Below are 26,764 nucleotides of genomic sequence, written 5' to 3'. Positions count from 1 at the left end.
GTGGTCCTCGAGAATTTGATATATAATTCCTTGGGAAGTTGAATCCGTAGCTCCGAAAGTTGGAAGAAGTAGGTGTCATTGTGAGGAACACCGTTAATACTTGTGAAGGAGGGGGATCTTTGTCAGGAGAATGTCTTTGCCATGGAAAAGATCTTGTGAAGGAATGAAGTGCTTTTGCAAGACTGGAACATAGTTAGAAAACAAGCAAGGAAATGTCTCATGCTAAAATTAGAAAACAAGGTCCGATGCTTAAATTAGTCAATATGTTGAAAAATCATGTTAGCAGTTAAACAAGCACATTAAACAATAAATATGCTTAATTAGGATGAGTAAGGTGTCTTCTCTCTTGAGATTTTTAGAATTTAGTTTTAGGATCAAGATTCTAGGATCCCTTAAATGAGGGGAGTTGACCCCTATTTATAGCTTAAAGTGAGGGGATAAGGACAAGTGGCAGCTGGACACTAGTTACAATCTCCTTAACCATGCATGGAGAGTGAGGAAATTTAGAGAGTTAAGCATAGATTAGGCCAAATTGGCTGTCAAGGCATATGAATTGTCGCACCTGAAAAGATTGTAGAAGGTGAAACTGGCATGAGCTTATGTGGGACAAACCCCACAATGTAGTCGTGTGGGGCAAGCCTCACAACTCCTTATGCAAGGCAAGCCCATGCCCATGATGTAATTGTGCGGGTCAACCTGCACATTGTTGCGGTGCCTGGATATTGTCCTGGGCCATCCAAGAGTGATATTTTGGTAAATTCCAAGACTGTGTCCCAGGTAATCCTGGGATAACTTTCCCAGCTTATTACCTAGATAGATATCTTGAGAAATAAAAGGGGTTAACTTCAAAACTTGACGTGTTGACAGGACTAGTTTCAAAAGTTAGTGATCTAAAGTCCCATTTCAAAACAAAGGAGGTTAGTTTTGAAACATGCCTCATTTCATTTAAATATGGAATTTTGAAGGATTTCAATGAAAAGAATCAATTAGGTTGCGTTATTTTTGCGTTTTTAATTTTTAGTTTTTAGTTTTAAATTCATTTTCACTTTTCTGTTTTGATAGTGTATTTTTAAAAAATTAAAAATATTTTTTTTATCATTTCAAAATATTATTTCTTAAAATAAAAAATTAGAAAATGCATTTACATTAGAATTTTGAAAAACCTTATTTTATGATATTTTATTCAATGAATTTGATTATTAAATGATAAAATTAACTCTTTTTAATAAATTTTACTATTAAAATAAAATAATAAATTTGATTAGTAGATTACTGATATCTAAGTAATAATTTATATTAAATATTATTATACATAATATGTGTAATATACTTAATAATATACTATATATTATCCTATATTTTTAATTATAATATAGATATACTATATTTTTTAAATTTTAAATAAATTTATAATTTTATTTTTAAAATTTAAGAATATTTTTTTTCTTTTGTTTTTTAAAATCAAAACATGAAAAATAGATTGTGTTTTCGATATTTTAGACTTAAAGATTGTTTTGGCTAAAAACAACCAAAACAATTGGTTGTTTTGGGTTTTTTTTATAAAAAAATTTCTTGTTTTCGAAAATACATTTTATAAAATAAAAAAATAAACTTATTTTAATTGTTTTAAAAAATTAAAAACTAAAAATGACCTGAAACATAAATCAAAACCTAGTCTTAATGTTTTTGAATTGAAAACTCAAAAAATGACATCCATGATGGTTATTCAAGAAATTAAATAAAGAAATTGAAACATTTATCTCACACACAAGCCACACAAAGATAGTCCAATGTAAAAAATATGGGAATTTTGATTTAATAAAAAACATGTTTTCTTCATTTCTTATTGAAAATAAAAATAAGAAATGTTTACTAAAAATAGTGGAATGAGAAATGTAATTCAAACATGATGGCTAATGGTTACAAGCCAAATTAGCATGCCTAATGCTCTTATCATAAGTTTTATAAAAATTCACATATTATTGTTCGTCTCTATGTAAATGACTTGTTGATTTTTGGATCAAATTTACATGTAATTCAAGCGACAAAATATGATTCAAATCCACTTTACTATAAAAGATCTTAAAGAGTCATATTTTATATTTAAGAATGGAAATTTTAAAAACATGTAAATATGTATTTTTTTTATCACACTATAAAAAAAATCAAATTTAGAGATGAATTTTAGAGAGGAAAATAAATTTCATCTCTAATATAAACAAATTTTGAGACGAAAATTTTTGTTGTCTCTAATAGAGACGAATTTTGAGATGGAAGACTAAAATAATTAAAAAACATTTAGAGACGAAATTAGTGATAGAAAAATTTCGTCTCTAAAATTAGAGAAGAAATATAAAATGGAATTTTTTTTTCTGTTTTTGATATTTTTTTCGTTAAAGATGAAATCAAAAATGAAATTCTTTCATCTCTAAGTTCAAAGACAGGAAAATTTTCTATCTTTAAAATATTTCTAGAACCACAAACAAAATTTTTTTATCTTTGAATGTTGCTTGATATAAGAGATGGAAAAATTTCCATCTTTAATGTATTCCCGGAATCAAAGATGAAATTTTTTTCGTCTTTGATGTTTTTTCAGAATTAGAGATGAAAACCTTTTCGTCTCTAAATTTTGCTTGATATCAGAGATAGGAGAAATTTTTTCTTCGAAGGATTTTTGAAATCAGAGACAAAAAATAATTTGTCTCTAAAATTTTTTTGAAATTAGAGACAAAAAAATTTTCGTCTCTAAATTTTGCCTGATACTAGAGATGGAAAAAACTCTCCACTTTTAAAATTTTTTGAGAATCAATTTTTTTCTTGATATCAATAACGAAAAAAATTCCGTATCAGATATTAGGGAACCATTGAATTATTTCTAAATTGATACATAAGAGAGATAGAAAATCTTGTCATGTTTAATCCATTTCAAGCTCGGGACACATTGGAATTGATAGCGTCAAGGTTCGAGTACGTATTGTGTACGTACAATGATATTTGTACAAATATTTTTAGATAAAAAGATTATAATAAAATTAACGTGGTAGTGATGCTTTTACAAAAATAACCATAAATAAATTGTATATTGTTTTTACAATTATGAGAAAATAATAAAATACTAGAAGATAATTTTATTTGTAATATATTTTTATTTTTTTATTTGTAATAATACAATAAAAATAATATTGTTTCTTTGTAAAAGTTCTTGTTTATCATTATTTTATGACACTATCTTATTATTAAGAGGGTATAATGGACATTTAAGTAATATAATTTTTATTAAGAGAGGAGGTAATGTATAAAAATTAAAGATAAAATGGTCATTTCACACGAGATTAGTGTAATTATGCCTAAAGAAACATTCATTTGACAAGCCATTTTTTCATTTAAAACATTTTTATCATTTAAATACAAAAAATAATAATGAAGCCTGCATAATAAAAACACACAAAAAAAAAATTGAAAATAATACTTTTTTCGTTTTTAACTAAACAGCCTAATAATGGTGTGTGGTTTGGGAGGGTGCTTGGCGGCGGCTTAGTCGGTTGGACTTTCGATTGTTTAGTTGCTGCCGGCCGGCCGGCGGGATGTTCGCCTTGCCGAAGGGTTGGCCGTGGAAGATGACAATTCATACAAAAACCTAGGACGGAATTTTTATTAGCAAAGGGGCAGATTGGGAAATAAAATAAAATCATAATTTTAAGGAAGCAAAAATTTCATTTAACTCTAATTAAGAATGTATTTTGTTTTTTATTTATTTATTTGGGGTGTCTGAATTTTGCCAGACTAATTTTTAAGGACAGGTAACCTTCGTCCTGATGTACCTCTCGAATAAATTTTAATGCGGATACAATTTATACACATTTAGAATTGGATATTTAGTGTATGCGAGACTTGGCTTCTAGCCTTATTGTTTCCTTCTAGTAATAATTGTCTTTTAAGTCGTCGTACTGATTCGAATCTCGATATTTTATGTGAAACTCTTAGTGTTTTATCACTGCACCATGTTCGTGGAGGACAAAAATGCCATTTGTTAATTGTTATAAAAGTTCAAGAGAAGAGAATTATTAATGTTTTTACATATTGACAGCGTTAATCTTTGATAAACTTTTAATTTTTCTCAATTAAGAAGGTATTAATTGTTATTCCATGTTTAATATTCACTTGTTTTTTATTTACGGAAAAAAGGAAAATTCCAAAACCAATGCTTTGCTCGCTTGAAGTCTAATCTTCCTTCCTGGTTTCCCTCCCTTGTGCTTCTTCCACTTCGCAGATCTTAAGGAAGCACAAAGCAAGTGCTCAATGGAAGTGATTTTTCTTACCTTAATATTCGCGACGGAAATCGCATCGCACACAAGTTCCAAAGTTATTATTATTTTATCAAGGCAAATACGCGACAAGGTCACGTGCACCACCGCCTCCATTTTGCTTCTCTCCTTTTTTTTGGCTTATTAGCATGTACGTATTATTTTTAGCAGACGACCAGTACTGTGCTTTTAAATGTATTTCACAAATAATTTTTTGTAAATTAATGTGTCATATATATATAAATTTATAATAATTTTATTTAATATTAATTATAAATTATTTTAAATTTTATTATAAATTTATGTGTGTTATGTTAATTTATAAAAATTATTTATAAGTATAACATTTTCTATTTATTAGGGTAATTAATTTTTTTGAAATTTATTTGTTTGTTAATTAAAAAATAAATTTTAAATTTTAATACTAATATTATTACAATAATTAAGGAGCAATACTTTATTTAAAAAATTATAATTATAACAACTATATAATAATATTGTTAAATTTAAAGTAAAGGAGCAATTTTTTTATCTAAAATTTAGATTTTTTACTTACAAAAATTTATCAAAAAGTCAAATAAATAAGAATATTCAAGAAAATAATAAATTACACTTAGACTCCCCCATTACTAACTGCATAACTTAAACTCTAATTAAATTAAATTAACTAAATAATAATGATGTACAATTAAAACTAAATTTAACCAAACAAAATAAGAATTTTTGTTTATTTTTTATTTTGTTTGGTTTTAAATTTAGTTTTAATTTTTATTTATTTAACTTAATTACGGTTTAAGTGATTGAGTTAGAAATGGAAGGAATCTTAGTGTAGTGTATATTTTTTAATTTTCTTATTTTTTGATAAATTTTTGTAAAAATAAAAAAATTAATTTTGAGATGAAAAGTTATTTCCTTAGTTTAAATTTGAGAGTCATATAATTGTTAAAATTTTTAAAGTTAAAAGTGTATATTTGATAAGAAAAATAAATTTTTTTATATAATTGATACAGAAGATAAATTTCAAAATTTGTTTTTGGTAATTTGGTCATTTTATTATTTTTTGAATTAAATTATAATTTAAAAATTACACTCAAAACTACAATATAAACTATTTAATTCGACACTCAAGATTACAACCACAGTCTGATGCGTTTGAAATGTAATTTTTGATTAGAGATATAATTAACGTTATTAATAAAATTAAAGTAAAAGGACTAAATTTAACGCTTATTTGCATCTTCCTGGCGATGTCATCATCTAATTACAAGAAGTTAACGTGTAATAGTCCACGTGCTGCTCTCACGTGCCCTAGTGCGGCTCTACTGGAACGAATATAAATATTAATTTACATTTAAAAATATGAATTCTAGTCAACAAGAAGGAAAAAGCAAAAATAAAATTAATATATATTTTTAAGAAAAAAAATTAAAATAGTTAAAATGAAGATACTAATTAAAAATTAAAATAGAGAATATTAAGTACACACTTAATTGCTTCTTAATAATACAACAGGGAATTAAAAAAGTGAAGATATTCGGAACCACCCGCCTCTCCCACCTGAAATAAAAGTCACTCTCCCAAAACAACGTGCCATCGAGGTATAGCTAAAGTTTCCCCAGTAAAGGTTTGCCACCGATGGATCCGCCACCCAACCATCCCACCGCCACCGGCCACCCTGATTCAGCCGCCTCCTCCCCTCCCTCCCACCATAACGAATCTCTGCCACTGGTTCCCGGGGCCAAGCTGCGGCTCGTGTGCAGCTACGGCGGCCACATTATCCCCCGTCCCCACGACAAAGCGCTCTGCTACGTCGGCGGAGACACCCGCATGGTGGTGATGGAGCGGAGCTCCTCCCTGGCCGACCTCTCCGCCCGCCTCTCCCACACCCTCCTCGACGGCAGGAAGTTCACTCTCAAGTACCAGCTCCCCACCGAAGATCTCGACTCGCTCATCTCCGTCGCCACCGACGAGGATCTGCAGAACATGATCGAAGAATACGACCGGATCAGCTTGAGTCCGGCGGAGCCGAAGCTTTCTCGCCTCCGCTTGTTCCTCTTCTTTTCCAAGCCTGAAACTGTGGTTTCCATGGGATCTCTACTCGACGACGCCAAGTCCGAGACATGGTTCGTTGACGCGCTGAACGGCGCTGCCCTAATTCCCAGAGGGCTCTCCGACTCGGCCGCCATGGAAGGCCTGCTGGAGCTTGATAACGGAGACGTGGATGCCCAGAACGAACTCGCCGACGCCAAGAAGCGAGTGAAAAATGGCCAGGAGGTCATGGACACCAGTTCGTCATTTGGATCGAGCTCTTCCACTCCTTCAATGGCGAACTTGCCTCCGATCACGGTGAGAGATGAAGACGCCCAGATGGTTGGGTTGCACGAACACTTTTCGCATTTGGCTGCTGCTTCCGGTGCTGTTCAAAAGCAAGACGAAGAGTTGGCACTTTTGGCAGGTCATCCGCCGCTGCTTTCCACCGTTAATATCGCCGCCACCGGAGCTAGCTATTCCACGGCCGTTCCCGGCGAGCTCGGAAGCAGAATTCTGTCTGATGATGAGAGGTCTGATGGGGGGGCGCCGACGGGCCTGAGGAAACCTCCATTGCCGCTGCAAGTACAAAAGAAGACTGTTGATGCTTACAATTTGCCGTCGCCTGATTCCAGACTTGGCGGGGGTTTCAATCTGCCATCGCCTGATTCAGTAGCAAGGTACGTACCGTACCCTCAAACTTGCATCGCATCATGTATTCGTTTTCCTGAGTTGAGATCTTAAATTGCTGAGAAACAGAAGAAGGAATTTAAAGAAAAGCCATATTTTGTCATATGGATTAAATATCACAAATCCCACACGTACGTGGAATCATTATAAGTAACTAACAAAATTAAATGCGCTTCAATCTGAAACTATATATCTTCTCATATTATTGTGTCTAAGTTTTTGAATAATATTAATTAGTTCTAATATAATTTTTGTTAATATATTATACTTCATAGATTGTTTTGTTTCTAAGAACAAAGAAATATTATAATTTACATAATTCAAAAAATGTTCCCTCTTTGACTCTAGGTTCGAACTCTAATCGAGTTTTTCTATTCCAATTTAAGATTTATTTCCCACTTCTTATTAAATTTACGAGTTATTTAGAAGTATGTATGATATAAATGGTTCAACGAGTTGGCTAAATGCACTTCCCATTAGTGTACTGATCTGCCTTTTTCTTTTAATCGGTTGCCTTTGGTGCCAGTGATTCAAGTATTGCATCTCTATCTTCTCTGTCAAAGCACCCAGTTTTCCAGGATCCGACCCATGTGACAGCCACCAATGATACCATGTCCAATATCTTGGATCCAAGCCCTCAAACCCATATCCAACAAGTTCAGGATCCAGCCTACGCGCTGCCCCCGCAGCAAACTCATCAACAATTTGTCCACTCAACCGCACATTATGTCCACCACCCTGCAGCCGCCGCTCAAGTCCCAATCTCATCTTACTATCAAATGTATGCTCCTTCGTCGCAGCAACAGCTCCACCACCAAATCGACCAGCAATATTACCTATTACCAGTTGCCCAAACCCAAGTTAACCCAGCCTACAACTTCCCTCCACAGGCTAATATCGCCGACGCCACGGCGGTGGCCTCCAGCCGGCCGCCGCTGCCTCCAACTTCCACCATGGTTGCTCCCTCAGCGGTTTACAAAGAAGCTGTTCCACCAATTTACCCGGCAAAGGCTGCTGCTCCGGCTCTACTCCAAGTTCCCGGCAATCAGTTTCAACAGCAATATGTGGGCGTTGCTCAAATGCACCACCCATCTCAGCCCACTGCTGCAGCTTCTGCGGCCGGTGCTAATTATGGTGTTGAATACAATGCTCATCCAACGCATGATCAGTTTTACTATGCTCAGCACCCGGCGCCGCCCCAGTATCAGACCATGACCACAACTGCGGCGGCGTTGTTTTCGCAGGCTTCGGCAGCGCAGTTGCTGGCGGACAACTCTTCTCAGCAGATCAGAACCTCGCAACCGTTATAGCTGAGCAAAATTGAGCAACTGGAGGAGAAATTATCATCTGAAATAAATGTGCTTTTTTTTTAGTCGATCAACTACATATTTTGCTAATAAGGAATTAACTAGTTCTTCCTCTTCCTCTTCCTCTTCCTCTTCATTTGATTGATCTTGAATATAAAAAAAAAAAAAAAAAATTCTTATTGACAAGGGGCATTTCAAACTTATGCTTATTTATAAATTTACCTTTAAAACTTTTTTGTAGAGGAGTCTATCATGGTGTGTCATGTGTCTCCCCTAGTCAAAGCAAGTCATTTGTCCCGTTCGCTAGAGTATGACACGTGACTTACTAGCTCATTTGCTACAGATTTAGGATAAAGCTATTTGTACAGAAAGGGGTGTACAAATAGCTTTACAGAATTATGAAATGACCAAATTACCCCTAATTTGTTCAACCCAACACTCTCTCTCTCTTTCTTGCCTCGCCTTGCCTCTGCTCTCCTCTGTCTCTATCTCTGTTTCTCTCCCTCTCTCTTTTGTCTTTCTCTTGCCTCGCCTTTGCGCCTCGCCATCGCCCTCGCCGTTTGCCGATTGTCGATTGCCGCCGCCCCCTGCACCTCGGTTGGTTTGGGTGGTCGTCGGTTGCTGGAGGTTGCAGTAATGAGGAGGCGAGGCAGCAAGGCGCATAAGTGAGGCAGTGAAAGGAGGTGGGAAGTGGTGAGGTTGCAGCTACGACAGGAGGCGAGGCGGTAGTCAGGTTGCAGGCGAGGGCGATGCGGGCGGGGAGAGAGAGAGAGAAGTGGGTGAACAAATCGTGATATATTGTGATTTTTTGATGTCAAAATCTTGCGATATATCCCGATTTATCTAGTCTGTAAAAGGGTTCTATGAACCCCTTCTGTACGAATAACGCGACCCACAGATTTATGCGTAAAAGATTTTATTTGGAAGTTAAAAATCATGGTTAGGGATTTTGTTGAGAATCTTGCTTAATCATTACAAATTTGACTGATATAATGAGTAAGACCTCAATAGGTAAACATATCTTGTAATGACTCGTTTAATTATGAATTAATGTAAATTTGTGCGTAAGGAATTAAATAAAAAAATAAAATTAATATATTTTTTATCAGGGAGTTTTAGCAATTGTTTGAAAATATTGGGGTTTAAGTATAATTTCGAAAACTGGTGGTTGAATCACCTTAAATATAAAATGTGTGCAATATTAACTGAGGGATCAGGTAGACCAGACGGCACGCGGGCGGGAAGAGGCTAGGGACGGTCGCGAGTTCGAGGCTAGGTAGGTGTGGCTGAGAGGAAAAAATGCTGATTTTTCAGCAAAAAATGACCCCAAAACGACGTCATTTTGGGGCAAGGGGCCATGCGCGGTCTTGCCGTGCCATGTAGGGCCCTGCGTGGCCCTATCACCTGCCATGTGACTTTCAGCTGTTGCCACATGTTACATTCGCCAGTGTTTCTTCTCGAAGTGCAATGGCTTATATCTATGGGGTGCATGTTTGAGTGAAATGAGAAGATATGGGGTGGATGTTTGAGTGAAATAAGAAGATTTGGGGAAGAAATTAAGGGAAATTTTGGTAGCATAGGGACTTGAGTTGTGACACCAACAACCTTGGTACATTACAAGGGTTAAGGAAAAATATCTAAGGCAAGTTCATGTTTCTTAACTTTCTATTTTGCAAGTTCCTGTTACTTAACTTTCTAATTTGCAAGTTCTTTCCTTTTTTTGGCAAGTTCTATTCTTTTTTTTTTTACTTCATTCAGAAGGCTTGCTCCTTGTAGTTTGATGTGCTTCCTTAAAGTCATGTTAAATCTTATTCAATAGCCAAAATACGGTTTGGTATCACCCTATCTTCCTATGGGAATTGTAATACCCTGAAATTTCTTAAGGTTATAAATGATATTTAATGAAGGGCATAAGTGAAATTTTTGAAAAAATGAGGTTATAGGGTACACTAATGCAACTTAAGGTGACCGAATTAGACGAAGGGAGTACCCTGGACCCTAGATAGCCAAGGAAAATGATATAGTATCAACGAGTGAATCAAATTATGATTTTTAGTGATGAAAGAAATTAGATCGGGAACAGTTTTCGATACAACTGTCGACCGAGCTGAGAAAACTGAATCGACGTAGGAGATGTTCGAAAAGTCAATGGAGTGTGTCAAGGATCAATATTTTATGTGTAGAACAACCCTTAAGCAATTTCAGGTTGAATGAATGGATTTAAGGTCAAAACGGTCAATCGGGCCTAAGTGTAATTTTTTAAATTTACCCGAGAGAGGTCAAAACGGTATTTTTTTGGGAGTTTCAAGGGTGAAATGAGAAGTATTAATCTTGTGGGCTTTAGAGGTATAGTTGAATTTATCAGGGGTGTTGTGGAGAGAGTAGAAATGGCATTTGAAGATACTAGGGGGCTGAAGTGCAATTTATGAAAATCTGGTGGTGTGAACGCAATGAAGGAAAACGGCCGCTGCACTGCCACCGCACGTGGAGGCCGATTCTGGTGATGGGACAGCTGAGGCAGGCTTGGGGGAGGTCGTATACGGCCGTAGGAGACTTGGGGAGCAAGGATTAGCCGGTGATTGGCCGGATTCTGGCCAATTTTTGGGTATAAATAGAGGCCGAGGGTTTCAAGTTTTGAAGCACAAATCGACGTCATTTTTGGATGTTTTTGAGAGAATGATTAAGAGGCTTTTGATCCTTGCATCAAGGAGAAGAGATTAGGAGCATTTTGAAGTGTTTTGGAGTACATTTGGTAGCCGTTCAAGGGTCGGCTGGAAGTTGGAGGCAGTCTGCCTACCGCGGCTTGCAACTTGATTTTTGAGGCATTTTTGGTGTTGTTTCGGCCTAAAACCAGAGCCAATAGGATCAATTAATCAAGGGCTTCAAGGGGGTGTCTTAATTTCGGCCATCTGAGCAACCGTCGGCGGCCGGAAAAGGGAAGAAGACAGTGGCACGTGATTGCACGCGCCAGTCTTTACTCTCACACGCGCGCTAGGTGCGTGAGTGCGCGTGGAAGGGGCAAATTCAGTATTTACTTTTTCAGTATTTTCCTTTAATTATTTTAGGATTTATTGTGTTGAAATATTTGGGAAAATGTTTGAGAAAATAATTATTTTGGAATTACCGAGGTGAAAATTGAGGAAATTATGGAAAAATTGAGAAAAATAGATCTTGATGTTTCCTTAATTACATGTGGTGTTTAGGGAATATCTTGGCTCGAGGTTGAGTATAAATACGAGTACTTGTGTTTTGGCATGCAAAACCAAGTTATGAAAGAGGATCGAGACGATCCGAATACGTTGAGGTGAGTGTTCTACTTGGAAAACTTGGTTTTAAGTTGTGAGTAGTTTACCCTAAAATTTGGTATTTGTGTTACCTAAATGTGTTGTGGATTTCATGCAAAATGGTTTTGTGCATTGAAAGGGTAACCGGTGACGGTTGGTTTATGAGGGAGGTTCGTCCCTAAATGTTTTGAAATTGTGCATTGCATTTTATAAAACTGTTGTTTATATGATGCATTGAATTGTGAAATGTGGCATTGTCTTGAGTTTTGTGTGTACGTATGGAATGTCAGCCTCGGATGTTGTCTGGATAATGTAGTCATAATTCTCCAAGAGCGTGACGAAATAATAGGGATATCTGATGCTGGTGTGTATATCAGGATAACCGCCTTGGTTTTCTTGCCAGACCGTTTGGTCAGGAAAGTTGCACTGGGATGACTAGGTGGTGCATATTGTGTTGTTCATGTGGAATGTCAGCTTAGGATGTTGTCTGGGTAGTGTAGCCGTAATTCTCCAAGGGTGTGACATGATAATAGGGGTATCTGATGCTGGTATGCATGTCAGGATAGCCGCATTGGTTTTCGTGCTAGGCCGTTTGGCCAGGAAAGTTCCATTAGGATGACTAGGTGGTCCATGTGAAATTTTGGAGTTGGGATTGTATGGTAGTTCCTGGATGCTTAGAGTGGAAGCGCGATCTGGAGAGATGCATTGGCTTGCCCCTCTTAAGCTAGAATTGCATCATGTCGTCGAGTCGGTATGGTGGCATAGCTTTTAGAGAGATTGTTCTTTTCCCATGGTAGGGTTAAGCGCATGGGATTCTCTTGGGTTAGGGCTTACCGGGTGTATTGGTTTATTTCATGTCTTGCATTCATTCATGAAAAATGTGATTTTGATCGCTCACTTAGATGATTCATCATCTAATTTGAACTATGTCCCTGGAATATTCAAATGTTCCAGGTGAAGGCAGCGGTGTGAAAGGAAAGGGAATTGCCGAGGAGTGACGGCGATTAGATGATGTTTTATATTATGTCTTTCCAGTTATGTTGTTTATTTTGAAGACGTCATGTAAACGTTGGTTCAACTTTATATTATAAATAAAGTGGTTTCGATTATGACCTGTTAAGGTTTTGATCTAGCTTCCGCATTTGAGTTGGTGAACTTGTCTTAGTTTATTAATGGTTCATAGTTGATATACTGAGAAGGCATAAAGGGATCTTTGGGGAACGATTTTGTGTTGGGTTTTTTTATTTGGAAAAAAAATATCCCCAGAATCTTACATTACGTAACGTTCCAGAGAAGTGGGGTGTTACAATTGGTATTAGAGCGAAGGTTTTGAAATTTAAGGGACTTTGATTAGGGTTTGAAATTTAAGAGACTCTGATTAGAGCGAATGTTATTTGAGGATTATAGATTTCATTGGAAATTTAGAAACTATCGATTTGAGGTCAATAGTAAAATCCTTACGTGGAGTAATAGGATAACTGATAGTTATCGGGAATGAATGAGTTAGAAATAATTCGGTTGGATCGAGGATCCTAGGGATATTGAACTTAGGATGATTCGATAAGTGTTGTTGAGAATCAAGTCTAAGGATTATGAAGAATCGATTTTTGGGATAGGGATCTCGAAATAGATGTTGTGAGAATCGAGGTAAGGTTACCTCAAGAAAATGGTTCGTGGGAACAAGCCGAGTGTGTTTAGTTCAAATGTTGATCTAGTGAATGAAATGGTCGGGACGTGATATTAAGTCTCGTAATGGTTATTGGAGATTAGGAATTCGGACTATTCATGATTTGAGATTCTGACAGGGTACCTTTGATAGTTGTGGGACCCGAAAGAACGGTTAGCAAGATAGAGATTATCTTTAAGTGAGATTAGCACTGATTAAGAAAGTGTTTTTCTTTTTCAAATGGTGAAAACTCGGAGAGTCATGGATCTCAGCGATCGAGACGAGAGTGACAGTAGTAGCAGTCATCGCAACCGTTCTGCGAATCATGTCACGAGCGATGGACGATAAAGGAACGATCAGGTCCTAGTGAGAATAGACTTGACCGAATGGAAAGAATCTTGGAAGGCATGCTGACACATGTAACGAGGAACGAGCTGCCGAGGCATACCACTCATGTGTTGGACCAGTATGGCCGACAAAGACCCCTGGTGTTCAGGGGAAAAGCAAAAGACGACCCCTGCATGGCGGAGTTTTGGATGGAGCAAATCGAAAAGCTGCTCCAACATTTGTAGTGCAGTGACGAAGAGAAAGTTAACTGTGCTATATTCATACTTGAGGGAGAAGCTACACGATGGTGGCAATCAGCCCAACGAGCTTTGCAGAGGACACCCAGGCAAGTGGAGCAAGATCCAAGGCCGAGGCAAGCTCAACCTGTGACGTGGGCTAGATTCAAGGAAGCGTTTGACGCGAAATATTTTCCTCGAAGCTAGAAAGAAGAAAAGACTTGGGAGTTCATGAAATTGAAGTAGACTAACGAGATGATGGTAACTCAATATGACGTCAAGTTTACTCAACTGATAAGGTACATGCCTATGTACAAAGCCGATGAGTGGCAGAAGGCACAGAAGTTTGTGAGTGGACTGAAAGTGGGACTTCAACAAGCTCTTACCTCGTGGAATTTGGACACCTACAACGAGGCACTAGATAGAGCCTTATCCACGGAGACTAATCTACTGCGAGTTGGTTTGATTAGATCAGATGAGAAGAAGAAAGATCCGAAAGATGGGAAAAATAAATCAGATGGAAGGAACTCCAAAGACAGTGAGCCATGTCCCCGATGTAACAAGATACACTCAGGGAAGCAATTTTTTCAAGGACATGTCCGATGTTTTTCATGCAGTGAAGAAGGACACAAGGAAAAAGACTGTCCTAAGAATAAAGAGGCACCTCTGACTGGGAATTGAATGAGGATCACATGTTTTATGTGTCAATAACCCGGTCATTACTCGAGCGAATGTCTAAAGAGACAAAAGGTGGAGCAATTGGAAAAAGCGACTGAGGCATAAAAACCTCGCCCTGGACGAGTTTTCTGGCTGTCAAAGGATGACAAAGATATCTACCCGATAATGGAGAAAGGTACGCCGAGTTAGTTCAATGTTATCAATTTCTGTGCGATTATGGCAGATGAGTTAAGTTTAATGTTATCAATTTCTGTGTGATCATGACATATGCATTAGTATAAGAATGGGTTGGGAGAATTAGGAGTCAAATAAAATGGGTTTTGAGGACACGATTAGAAGTGATATTAGGTTTTATAAATTACTTTGGGATTCATGCAACTGCCTGTATAGAGCTACAACGGGATATTCTGGAAAATAAGAGACGTGTCTGGTAAGCTCGGACCGTATAGAGATGTAAGTTATGAATAATTGCTAAGGATTAGGATTGGTACTTAGGACATTTCAATTGGGAGTCATTAGCAATAGTAGTGATACAATTATCATGGATCAAATTTCGAGGACAAAATTTATTAAGGGGGGGAGAATGTAATACCCTAGAATTTCTTGAGGTTATAAATGATATTTAATGAAGGGCATAAGTGGAATTTTTAAAAAAATGAGGTTATAGGGTACACTAACGCAGCTTAAGGCGACTGAATTAGATGAAATGAGTACCCCGGACCCTAGATAGCCAAGGGAAATGATATAGTATCAACGAGTGATTCGAATTATGATTTTTAGTGATGAAAGAAATTAGATCGGGAACAGTTTTCGGTACAGCTGTCGATCAAGTTGAGAAAACTGAATCGACATAGGAGACTTCCGAAAAGTCAACAGAGCGTGTCAAGGATCAATATTTTATGTGTAGAACAAACCTTAAGCAATTTTGGGTTGAAATGAATGAATTTAAGGTCAAAACGGTCAATCGGGCTTAAGTGTAATTTTCTAAATTTACCCGAGGGAGGTCAAAATGGTATTTTTTTGGGAGTTTTGAGGGTGAAATGAGAAGTATTAATCTTATGGGCTTTAGAGGTATAGTTGAATTTATCAGGGGTGTTGTGGAGAGGGCAGAAATGGCATTTGAAGATACTAGGGGGCTGAAGTGCAATTTATGAAAATCTAGTGGTGTGAACGCAATGAAGGAAAATGGCTGTCGCACTGCCACCGCACGTGGAGGTCGATTCTGGCAATAGGACGGTTGAGGCAGGCTTGGGGGAATATCTTGGCTCGAGGTTGAGTATAAATACGATTACTTGTGTTTTGGCATGCAAAATGAGGTTGCGCGCGAGGATCGAGACGATTCGAATATGTTAAGGTGAGTGTTCTACCTGGAAAACTTAGTTTAAGTTGTGAATAGTTTACCCTAAAATTTGGTATTTGTGTTACCTAAATGTGTTATGGATTTCATGCAAAATGATTTTGTGCATTGAAACGGTAACCGGTGATGGTTGGTTTATAAGGGAGGTTCGTCTTTAAATGTTTTGAAATTGTGCATTGCATTTTATAAAACTGTTGTTTATATGATGCATTGAATTGTGAAATGTGGCATTGTCTTGAGTTTTGTGTGTACGTATGGAATGTCAGCCTCGGATGTTGTCTGGATAGTGTAGCCATAATTTTCCAAGGGCGTGTCGAAATAATAGAGATATCTGATGCTGGTGTGCATGTCAGGGTAATCACCTTAGTTTCTGTGCCAGACCGTTTGGTCAGGGAAGTTACACTAGGACGACTAGGTGGTCCATACTGTGTTGTTCATGTGGGATGTCAGCCTAGGATGTTGTCTGGATAGTGTAGCCATAATTCTCCAAGGGTGTGATGGAATAATAAGGGTATCTGATGTTGGTGTGCATGTCAGGATCGCCGCCTTGGTTTCCGTGCCAGACCATTTGGTCAGAAAAGTTGCATTAGGATGACTAAGTGGTCCACGTGAAATTTTGGAGTTGGGATTGTATGGTGATGCTTAGAGTGGAAGCTCGATCTGGAGAGATGCGTTGGCTTGCCCATCTTAAGCTAGAATCGCGTCGTGTCGTCGAGTCGATATGGTGGCATAGCTTTTAGAGAGATTGCTCTTTTCCAATGGTAAGGTTAAGCGCGTGGGATTCTCTTGGGCTAGGGCTTACCGGGTGTATTGGTTTATTTCATGTCTTGCATTCATTCATGAAAAATGTGATTTTGAACTCTCACTTAGATGATTCATTATCTAATTTGGACTATGTCCCTAGAGTATTCAAACGTTCCAGGCGAAGGCAGCGGTGCCAAGGGAAAGGGAATTGCCGATGAGTGACGACGATTCGAGGATGTTTTATATTATGTCTTTCCCGTTATGTTGTTTATTTTGAAAACGTCATGTAAACGTTGGTTCAACTTTATATTATAAATAAAGTGGTTTCGGTTATGACCTGTTAAGGTTTCGATCTAGCTTCTGCATTTGAGTTGGTGAACCTGTCTTAGTTTATTAATGGTTCATAGTTGATATACTGAGAAGGTATAACGGGATCTTCGGGGAACGATTTTGTGTTGGGTTTTTTTATTTGGAAAAAAAGAATTCCCAGAATCTTATGTTACGTAACGTTCCAGAGAAGTGGGGTGTTACAGGAATGATGCTTTATTGAGGACATGTAAGGGTTTGATGTTGTCTTGCATGAGTTTTGCTCTCTTGGGTGTATTGCTTCGAGTAATCATGTGTCAATTATAGATGAGAAATCATTTTAAATATGCATGTTGTGATAATGCATAGAGCATGTGTATGAAAAGGGTTTTTAAATGCATAAATGTTTCATGATGCTCGCGGCGGACGGGATCTATAGGATATATCCGTAGAGAAAGCTTCGACTCAGAGAAAGACTTCGATCCCATGGTTATGATATGGACTTCGGTCCTATGGTTATGATATAAACTTCAGTCCCCATGGTTTTAAACTTCGGTCCCATGGTTATGATATGGACTCCGGTCCCACGATTATGGTTTTAAAAGATTGCATATGAGGATGAATGCATGTTTCACCTTGTTATCATTTTAAGTAATGTGAAGAGGTGTGGCTTGAGTGCTTTAAATGTTATTCATGATTCTATTTGCTTCTCGATGCCCATGATTCTCATGCTCACTTTCTTTTAGCTATACTTGTTAGGCCTTGTGGCTCATATTTGCTAGCATCATTCCAGGTAAGGATAAGGCTAAAGAGGTAGGTGAGTCAAGTGAGGTTGGAGCCGTGGAATAAAAGTGTGTACATAACCGTCTCAACCAGTAGGTCCTTGAGGAGTGCTCTTGAGATGTGTAAATATTAAGTTACGTTTTGTTTATGTTTTAGACTGTACCCCTGAAGGGATATGGTGGGTATGGTGACCCTAATATGTATATGTCTATGAGTAATGATGTATGAGTATGGCTTCTGTTGTTAATAGCAAGGAATATGCGTGAAGCTTTTAATTGGGTTTTGCGTATATACCATTTTTTTTTATAGACCCTTCTCGGATTTCTCGAATATGGGGTCTTCGGTGATGGGGACGCTATCATCATCAGGGCTTGTCTAAATGATAAATTGAGTGAAATTAGGGGCGTTGCATATTTGATTCCAAAAGCTCAATACTATTTATTTTCTATCCTTAATAAGTATTAACTTGTAATACCTGAGAATGATTTGAGGATATAAATGGTATTTAATGAAGGGCATAAATGAAATTTTTGGAAAAATGAGGCTTTAGGGTACACTATCGCAGTTTTAAGAGACCGAATCAGTCAAAGGGAGTACCCCGAACCCTAAATGGTTAAGGAAAATGGTATAGTAAGAATGGGTAATTCAAGTTATGATTTTAGGTGATAAAAGAAATGGGATCAGGAATAGTTTTTGGTATAGCTGTTGATCGGGCGGAGAAAATCGAATCGACATAGGGATCATCCAAAAAGTCAACGGTTCGTGTTAACGACCAATATTTTATGTGTAGAATAACCCTTAAGTGATTTCGGGTTGAAATGAATGGATCTAAGGTCAAAACGAACAATCGGGCCACAGTGTAATTTTCTAATTTTGCCCAAGGGAGGTTAGAAAGGTAAATTTTTAGAAGTTTCAAGGGTGAAATGTGAAGTAAAAAACTTATGGGCCTTAGTGATGGTGTTAGAAATATTAGGGGTATCATGGAAGGGGCCAAAATGAGATTGGAGGAAGTAGGGGGTAGAAGTGCAATAAATCAAAGTTGGGCGGTGTGAACATAAGGAGGATTTCAGCCGCCACAAATCCACCACATGTGGAGGCCGATCTCGGTGATGGGATGGCCGGGGAGGAGTTAGGGGAGGTCCTATGCGGCCGAGGGATGCTTGGGGGCCAAGCTTTAGCCAGCGATTGGTCAAAAAGTGGCCAGTTTTTGGGTATAAATAATGGCCAAAAACTTCAAGCTTTTTGCATCAAATTCGTCGAGTTAGAGGTAGAATCAAAGGCAAGGGATAGAGGGTTTTTGGTCTCAGGACATCAAGGATCATATCTGGAGCATTTGGGATCATTTGGTGTGTGTTTGAAGCTATTTTGGAGCTTGGTCGAAAAGCTCGAACAGATCACCTACCGTCGCCTGCAACTGCCTGTTTGGGGCACTTTCCGATATCTTTTCGGCGGGCAATCGGTGGCAACGTGATCAACTCTTCAAGGTCTTCAAGGGGGTACCCTTTGTTTGGCCATTCGAGTAGTCGTCAGCGGCTGAAAAATTGGAGAAGAAGGTGGCGCGTGAGCTGCACGCGCCACACACCACTAGCACCCATGCGCCAGGCGTGTGAGGGCGCGTGAGAAGGGGCATTTTCGGTATTTTTCCTCCAGTATTTTTCTATATTTATTTTAGGAATTATTGTGTTGAAATATTTAGAAAAATGTTTAAGGAGATAATTATTTTGGAACTATCGAGGTGAAAATTGGGAGAAAAATAGAGAAAATTGTGGAAAAATTGAGGAAAATGGATTTTGATGTTTCCTTAATTAAATATGGTGTTTAGGGAATATTGTGGCTCGAGGTTGAATATAAATATAAGTGTTTGTAATTTGGCATGCAAATGGAGGTATTGCACGAGGATCGAGGCAATCCGAATTCATTCGAGGTGAGTTTTTGCCCCTAAAACTTAACTTATTGTGAGTGTTCTACTTGGAAACTTGGTTTTAAGTTGTGAGTTGTTCGCTACCAAAACTTAATTTACTGTGGGTGTCTCGACCCTAAAAGCTTGGTGTTTGTTCTATCTGAACGTGTTGAGAATTCATGCAAAATGGTTTTGTGCATGTAAACGGTTTAACTTGTGACGGTTGGTTTTATAAGGGAGATTTGTCTCTAAACATTTCGTACTTGTGCATTGCATTTTATAAATTGTTGTTTATATGATGCATTGAATTGTGAAATGTGGCATTGTCTTGCGTTTTGTGTGTTCGTATGGAATGTCAGCCTAAGATGTTGTCTAGATAGCGTAACCATAATTCTCCCAAGGCGTGACAGAATAATAGGGGTATCTGATGCTGGTGTGCATGTCAGGATAGTCACCTTGGTTTTCGTGCCAGACTGTTTGGTCAGGAAATTTGCACTAGGATGACCAGATGGTCCATATTGTGTTGTTCATGTGGGATGTCAGCCTAGAATGTTGTCTGGATAGTGTAGCCATAATTCTCCAAGGACATGATAGAATAATAGGGGTATCTTGTGCTGGTGAGTATGCCGGGATAGCCGCCTTGGTTTTCATGTTAGGCTATTTGGTCAGGGAAGTTGCACTAGGATGACTAGGTGGTCCATGTGAAATTTTTGAGTTGAGATTGTGTGGTGGTTCCTGGATGCTTAGAGTGGGAATGTAATCTCCGACGTAAATGTGGTGAGCTACGTTCCTGCGTTGATGTGACCCTCCTAGGTCAGGAGTTGGTAACGATTGTTCCCAAGATGTTGGAGAGATGCATTGGCTTACCCCTCTTAAGCTAGAGTCGCATTGTGTCGATGTGTCGGTATGGTGGCATAGCTTTTAAAGAGATTACTCTTTTCCCATGGTAAGGTTAAGCGCTTGGGATTCTCTTGGGATATGGCTTACCGGGTGTATTCGTTTATTTCATGTCTTGCATTCATTCATGAAAAATGTGTTTTTGAACTCTCACTTAAATGATTTATCATCTAATATGGACTATGTCCCTAGAATATTCAAACGTTCCAGGTGAAAGCAGCGGTGCGAAGGGAAAAGGAATTACCGAGGAGTGATGGTGATTAGTGGATGTTTTATATTATGTCATTTCAATTATGTTGTTTATTTTGAGGACGTCATGTAAAACGTTGGTTTGACTTTATATTATGAATAAAGTGGTTTCGGTTATAACCTGTTAATGTTTCGATCTAGCTTCCGCATTTGAGATGATGTACCTGTCTTAGTTTATTGATGGTTCATAGTTGATATATTGAGAAGGTGTAATGGGATCTTCGGGGAACGGTTTTGTGTTTAGTTTCCATTGATTGGAAAAAAAAATATATATATATCCCCGGAATCTTACTTACGTATCGCCTCGGGAAGGCGGGGTGTTACAAACTTGATTGTGAAGGTTATACCAAAAGACGAAATCCTACCTTTGTAAAAGTTTTCACACTAGCTAGCATACTTGGTGAACTTCTTAAGCATCATCAATTGACGCCCACTCAAGGGGTTAATCATTCAGTAGTCTATGCATCATCACACCTTATCACATTTACCTAATTATGAAGCCAAATACGCTACTGATGATGTTAACAATAATTCTTGAGTCAACATCGCATATTATCCTAACTAAGTTAAGACTAGTGACACAACATTCATAATATTAATTTACTTCTAAAACTCACATTGACAATACTGTTAAGTTCGATTTTGAGGATATTTTGATGATAAGAATCTAAATGCAACACTTTAATTATCTATTAGATATACTTCAATATACATAGGCCTTAATAAAATTAACTTTAGTATGTTACTCTAGAAGTTTCAAGGATAAACCTAAGGGTCAATAGCATATAAGTGAAATCAAATAACCTGTTACACTTAGAGTATACTTGAATGACTTAAGATGATATCTTAAGTGATCAAACATGTGTTAATCAAGTAACAAATGGAGAAATATGTTTCAAATACATACTAGATGTTTAGGTGACAAACATCAAGTCCTTGAGTGAATGAATGTATACTCAAGGGACAAAATGATACTTGAATTATGAAAAATTGTTCAAATTGACTAATTGATGTTTAGAAAAAAAAAAATTAAATACTTAAGGTTCTTGATGTTCCAAAAATTAATGATGATGGAAGAACACTTGAAGGACTTAAAGGTTAAATACTTGTTGCTTGATAAGAAAATCATTCAAGTATTTGAAGGATTTAAAACATGAGATTCAAAATAGCAAAACATATGCTTAAATTTGAGAACAGATTACTAATCGAGTAATAATAATCATTAATTGATTAACATGCATTTTACTCTAGTAAAACTCAATCTTAATCAAGTAATTATGCTTGGGAAAGTTAGTTGCAACTAACTTTTAGACATTACTCAAGTATTGAATGTTATTAATCGAGTAAGATATGTTGGGGTTTGAAGTTCTAATCAAAGTTAATCAACTAATGTATTTGTATAATCGAGTAACAAAATTTTAATCAAGTAAGAAAATATCTCAGTCGAGTATCAAGGAATTTATTCGACTAAGTTATCCTTTTAACAAGTAAGAACATAAATCTTAAGAGATTAATCAATTATTGACTTGTATTGCATGAATAAGTGATGGAATAATCTTAATCGAATAACCAAAGAGTTAACCAACTAAGTAATACTTTAGTCGAGTAATTATATTTCTTAATTGAGTAATAAATCTAAGACAAAATGACAACTCTCTATACTCGAACTTTTAATTAACTAAGAAGATATTTTTAATCAAGTAACATCTATCTTAGTCGAGTAACATAATATTTGAATTGAGTAATAATTTTGCTTAAAATGACAAATCTCTATATTTGAATTATTAATCGATTAAGAAATTATTCCTAATCTAGTAATATCATACTTAGTCGAGTAATTAAATACTTTAATCGAGTAATAACTACTGGACATAGTGTTAGTCACTGTACTCAATTTATTAATCAACTAAGAGAAACTTTTTAATTGACTAATATCATTTTTACTTAAATAATAAATCTTTTGAATCGAGTAAAAGTTGTTCTTAATGGAATAATATTCTTTTTAGTCAAGTAACACTTATTCTTACTTGAGTAATAGTCTCAGAAATTTGAAAAATATAGTTGTTGAAACAAAAATCAAAGTCTCTAAAATTGCACTTTGTAACACCCCGCTTTTCTCGAGCTTGTCATTATGCTGGGGCCCAACATATAAATGCAAATCTCTTTCTTAAAACACATTTCATAATACCTTAAGTACTGTATTTCAAAGAGAAACCCCCAAAATATCATTACAAATGTGGAAGTAATAATCAAAACCTGATATGGTACATTCACTTTAATCACAATATAAGAATCCATACCATAGTTTAACATCATGTCTTCAACAACCTTATTACATGGAGACTTACTTCCCGAGATAACAACTAAGCACCTCAGGTGTAATCAAATGATACCTGAAATATACATTACCATTTCTCAACTCATTTGAAACATATCCGGATCTTCATGAACAGATAAAATACCAGAACAACATGCTAAGTCCATCGGACATGTCACCCTATGCCGTCTCATCTCATCCACTTCCTTGCCTAAGCTGCAAGTCTTAACTGGAACATTTGAATGTTCTAGAGGCATAACCCAATTAGAAGACGAATCTTCTAGTGTGTCTAGTGAGGGTTCAGAAACAGATACATGAATGCATGATGCAATAACATGAACAACCATATGCCTTAGTGTAACTTCCCTGGCCCACCAGCCCTACACGGAACTGTAGGCAGAATCTTGACCCTTTTACAGGATAATCCTAACGTTGTTCTATCAATTGCCTTGGAGAATTACGGCTACACTATCAGGGCGACATCCCAATCCCATGCACAAGTATCAATATGCCAATAATATCGTGCCATGCAAAAATCACGACTTTCCATGCAATATGACAAAATGATCATGACTTTCATAAATATCATGCACAATATAAGCAATCATATCATATATAAGTTTTTGGGCCAAAATCACTCACCTTTAGCACGAAGTTCGAAATATCTCAAAAAACGCACATCGCCTTGATTTGCGTGCTCGACCTCAATTTTCGTGCCAAACCTCAAAAGTTGCACAAATCACTTAATCTCGAGCACAACGATCCTATAAATCATATTTATTCACAAAATATCTCAATACCTCAATTTCTTCATATTTTCCTCCATTTTCTCCCATTTTCCTCCCTAAAATTCCAAATAAATACTTCTTTAACTATTTTCTCCAATCTTTTTCCACAACAATTCATAATATTCTAAGAACTTCAAAATAAAATTCCATAACTTACCTCGAAGCTTCATTTGCATGCAAAATGAGGCTGGTCGTTGCGAAAACTGAGAAACCAAAAAGGCTAAAACCAAAACTTTTTGCACAACCTTCTAGATCTCATTTTTTCAGGAATTTAGAGATATTTTCTCAATTTTTTCTGCCACTCACGCGCCCTCACGCATCACCGCAAGGCTGCCCAAGCGCCTCTACTTGCGGCTGCTACTGGCGTGTGTGTTACACGCGTCGATTATCTTCAACCTCCAGTTTTCGGCGAGTTCCGATCTGCCCTGGTTTTTTGGCCATTTCTCTCTCGTTTGAGCTCTGTTTTGCCTCTCGTTTGATCCTACGCCTTTCTCTTTCCATCATCTACAGGATTATAGTTTCAAATCGTTCGATTGGAGCCATTTTTTGACTACTTAACTTGATTTTCTGGCAAAGCTCATTTTTTCGATGAAGCTTCATAACTCCCTCATCTTTCAACAAAAATGGCTCAAAGTTTCCAGAAATGCTCCTCAGGATATGGGGAACAAAAAACCCTTATCCACTACCATCAATTTATTCTCAAGCTCTTGGATCTGAGAGTTTAATTTTTCAAAGCTTTTGGCCATTTCTATTTATAGGCTACCCCGAGCTTCCAAATGCTTATGGCTGCTCAATCAGACATCTCCAAGGCCTCTACCTCCCTTGGATCGATCTAAACTTGTAACACCCCGATTTTTCTGACCGAGTGTGTCACTATTCTGGGTCCCAAAATATACATAAATTCCTTTTTATCACGGTACATATCTTAAATCTCAAGTACCGAACTTCGAACAAAACCCCCCCAGCATATTATAAAAATTGCGAAAGCGATAATCGAAACCTGATATGGTACACATCTGAATTCACTTTTATTATATCATGAGAATTCGTACCATAGTACATCTTCAAATACCTCAATACATGGAGACTCATCACTAAGAGATAGTAATTAAATACCTCAATTATACATCGAGCCATACTTACATTTAACAAAACTAAACCTCAACGGAACATAGCTAAAACATGCTACATACGACAACAAATAACTTAATCTTCAGCTATCTTCTTTCCCTTAGAGCTGCTCGCCAAACCTGGAACGTTTGAATATTCCAGGGACATAGTCTAATTAGAAGATGAACCTTCTAGTGAGAGCTCCAAAATAGTTTATATCAATGTATGGAAAGGTATAAAACGTATAAGAAAAACGAGAACTACTCCGAAGTGCTTCGAGAACATGTCAGCCTCCTCCAACGAGAGCTTTCTCAAAGGCGCACGCACAGCGCCTCTTGGGAGGTCCCTAATCATGTCACCTCGGTCCAACCTCATAGAACTCATGCAAACACCACATCCACTGTCTCTTAGACTCACGGTCTTCCCCATGAGAGCTTTCTCGATGGTGCACGCATAGTGCCTCTTGGGGGATATCCGACTTTTGCCCTCGGCCAACAACAAATAGGTGCAATAGTATGGCCACACGGACTTTATAAATGCAAGAGTTGAAAACCAACAACATATATTTTCCAAGAAATTACATTTCATATATGCAACATGATTTCACGTAAGAGAACAATATGATTTTTGCTTACAAAACACGTTTCATACAATAGTAATCTCACATAAGAGAACAAAAATAGGATTTGGAGTATAGGAGTCTCACCTTGACTAAATTTCGGAATTCCTCAAAATTTGTGCAAATCCACCTTCTGACACGCTCTCAGGCGTTGAGCAAATGCTTCTTCTTCTCTAGGAACAAAAGCCTTCTATCCACTAAGCTCAAAGCACTCTCGTCTAGCACGAATTTATCACAACTTAGAATGAGGAAACCCTTGGCCATGGCACCCTATTTATAGGTTTGGAAACTTGGCCACCAAGTAAGTCACAATCATTTCAAATCTTTTCTAAATCTTCCAAGATATTCCAATCATTTCAAATCTTTTAAGATATTCTCTAATCATTCCAAATCTTTTAAGATATTCTCTAATCATTCCAAATCTTCTTAGATTTTCTGCAATCATTCTTATCCGAATCAAATCTTATCAAATCAAATCTTATCCAAATAAGATCTTATCAAATCTTATCCAAATCAAATCAAATCTTATCCTTAAAGTCATCATGAGGCTTAATCTTTATCTCTAAAGTCATCATGAACCTTTATCTTATCTCTAAAGTCATCATGAGCCTTCATCTTATCTCTAACGTCATCATGAGGCTTCATCCTTATCTCTAAAATCATTTATGAGGCTTTTCTTGAATCTCCCAAATACCCTTAGTAAAAAGGATACAAGAATTACACTTTGGCCTAAACTTTTCAAGTAATTGCACTTAGACCCTTTTCAACTTGGTCCCTAGGCCAATTTTTAATTGCATTTTAATCCCCGAAGAAATGACTAATTACGCTAATGCCCCTGATTTTTGGGTAAATTACACTTTTACCCGAACCTAAAAAATTACGATTTTGCCCCTGGCTCAAAAATTAAACTTCTCTTTAAAGATCTTTATAACTCTTTGAAATATCCTAAAACATTCTCTTTAAAATTCCAAAAAAATATCGTTTCGACCTTCCTCTATCAATTTCGGAATACTGCACTTAGGCCCGAATCTTCGTTTTGGCTACAAACCCTTTTGTTTTTTTCCAAAAAACTACTGAAGGGTTACTCTACATGCCAAATATGAATTTCCTCGGGGTTCCATTGACTTCCTAGATGCCCCGTACGATAATTCGGTATTTCAGCCTATATCACAGT

General features: G+C 37.0%; 1 protein-coding gene across 1 annotated transcript; it reads left to right on the top strand.

Moving 5' to 3' along the window:
- The first annotated feature begins 5,914 nt into the window (after positions 1 to 5,914).
- On the top strand, positions 5,915 to 8,451 carry LOC127790625 (uncharacterized). The gene is made up of 2 exons (XM_052320204.1): positions 5,915 to 7,012; positions 7,549 to 8,451. The coding sequence occupies exons 1-2, from the start codon at positions 5,940 to 5,942 to the stop codon at positions 8,330 to 8,332; spliced, it is 1,857 nt and encodes a 618-aa protein (XP_052176164.1). The 5' UTR covers positions 5,915 to 5,939; the 3' UTR covers positions 8,333 to 8,451.
- Positions 8,452 to 26,764: the final 18,313 nt, after the last annotated feature.

The sequence above is a fragment of the Diospyros lotus genome, chromosome 14 (assembly GCF_014633365.1).
Source record: "Diospyros lotus cultivar Yz01 chromosome 14, ASM1463336v1, whole genome shotgun sequence".
NCBI classification, from domain to species: Eukaryota; Viridiplantae; Streptophyta; class Magnoliopsida; order Ericales; family Ebenaceae; genus Diospyros; species Diospyros lotus.
This window is presented reverse-complemented; position numbering and strand designations above follow the sequence as displayed.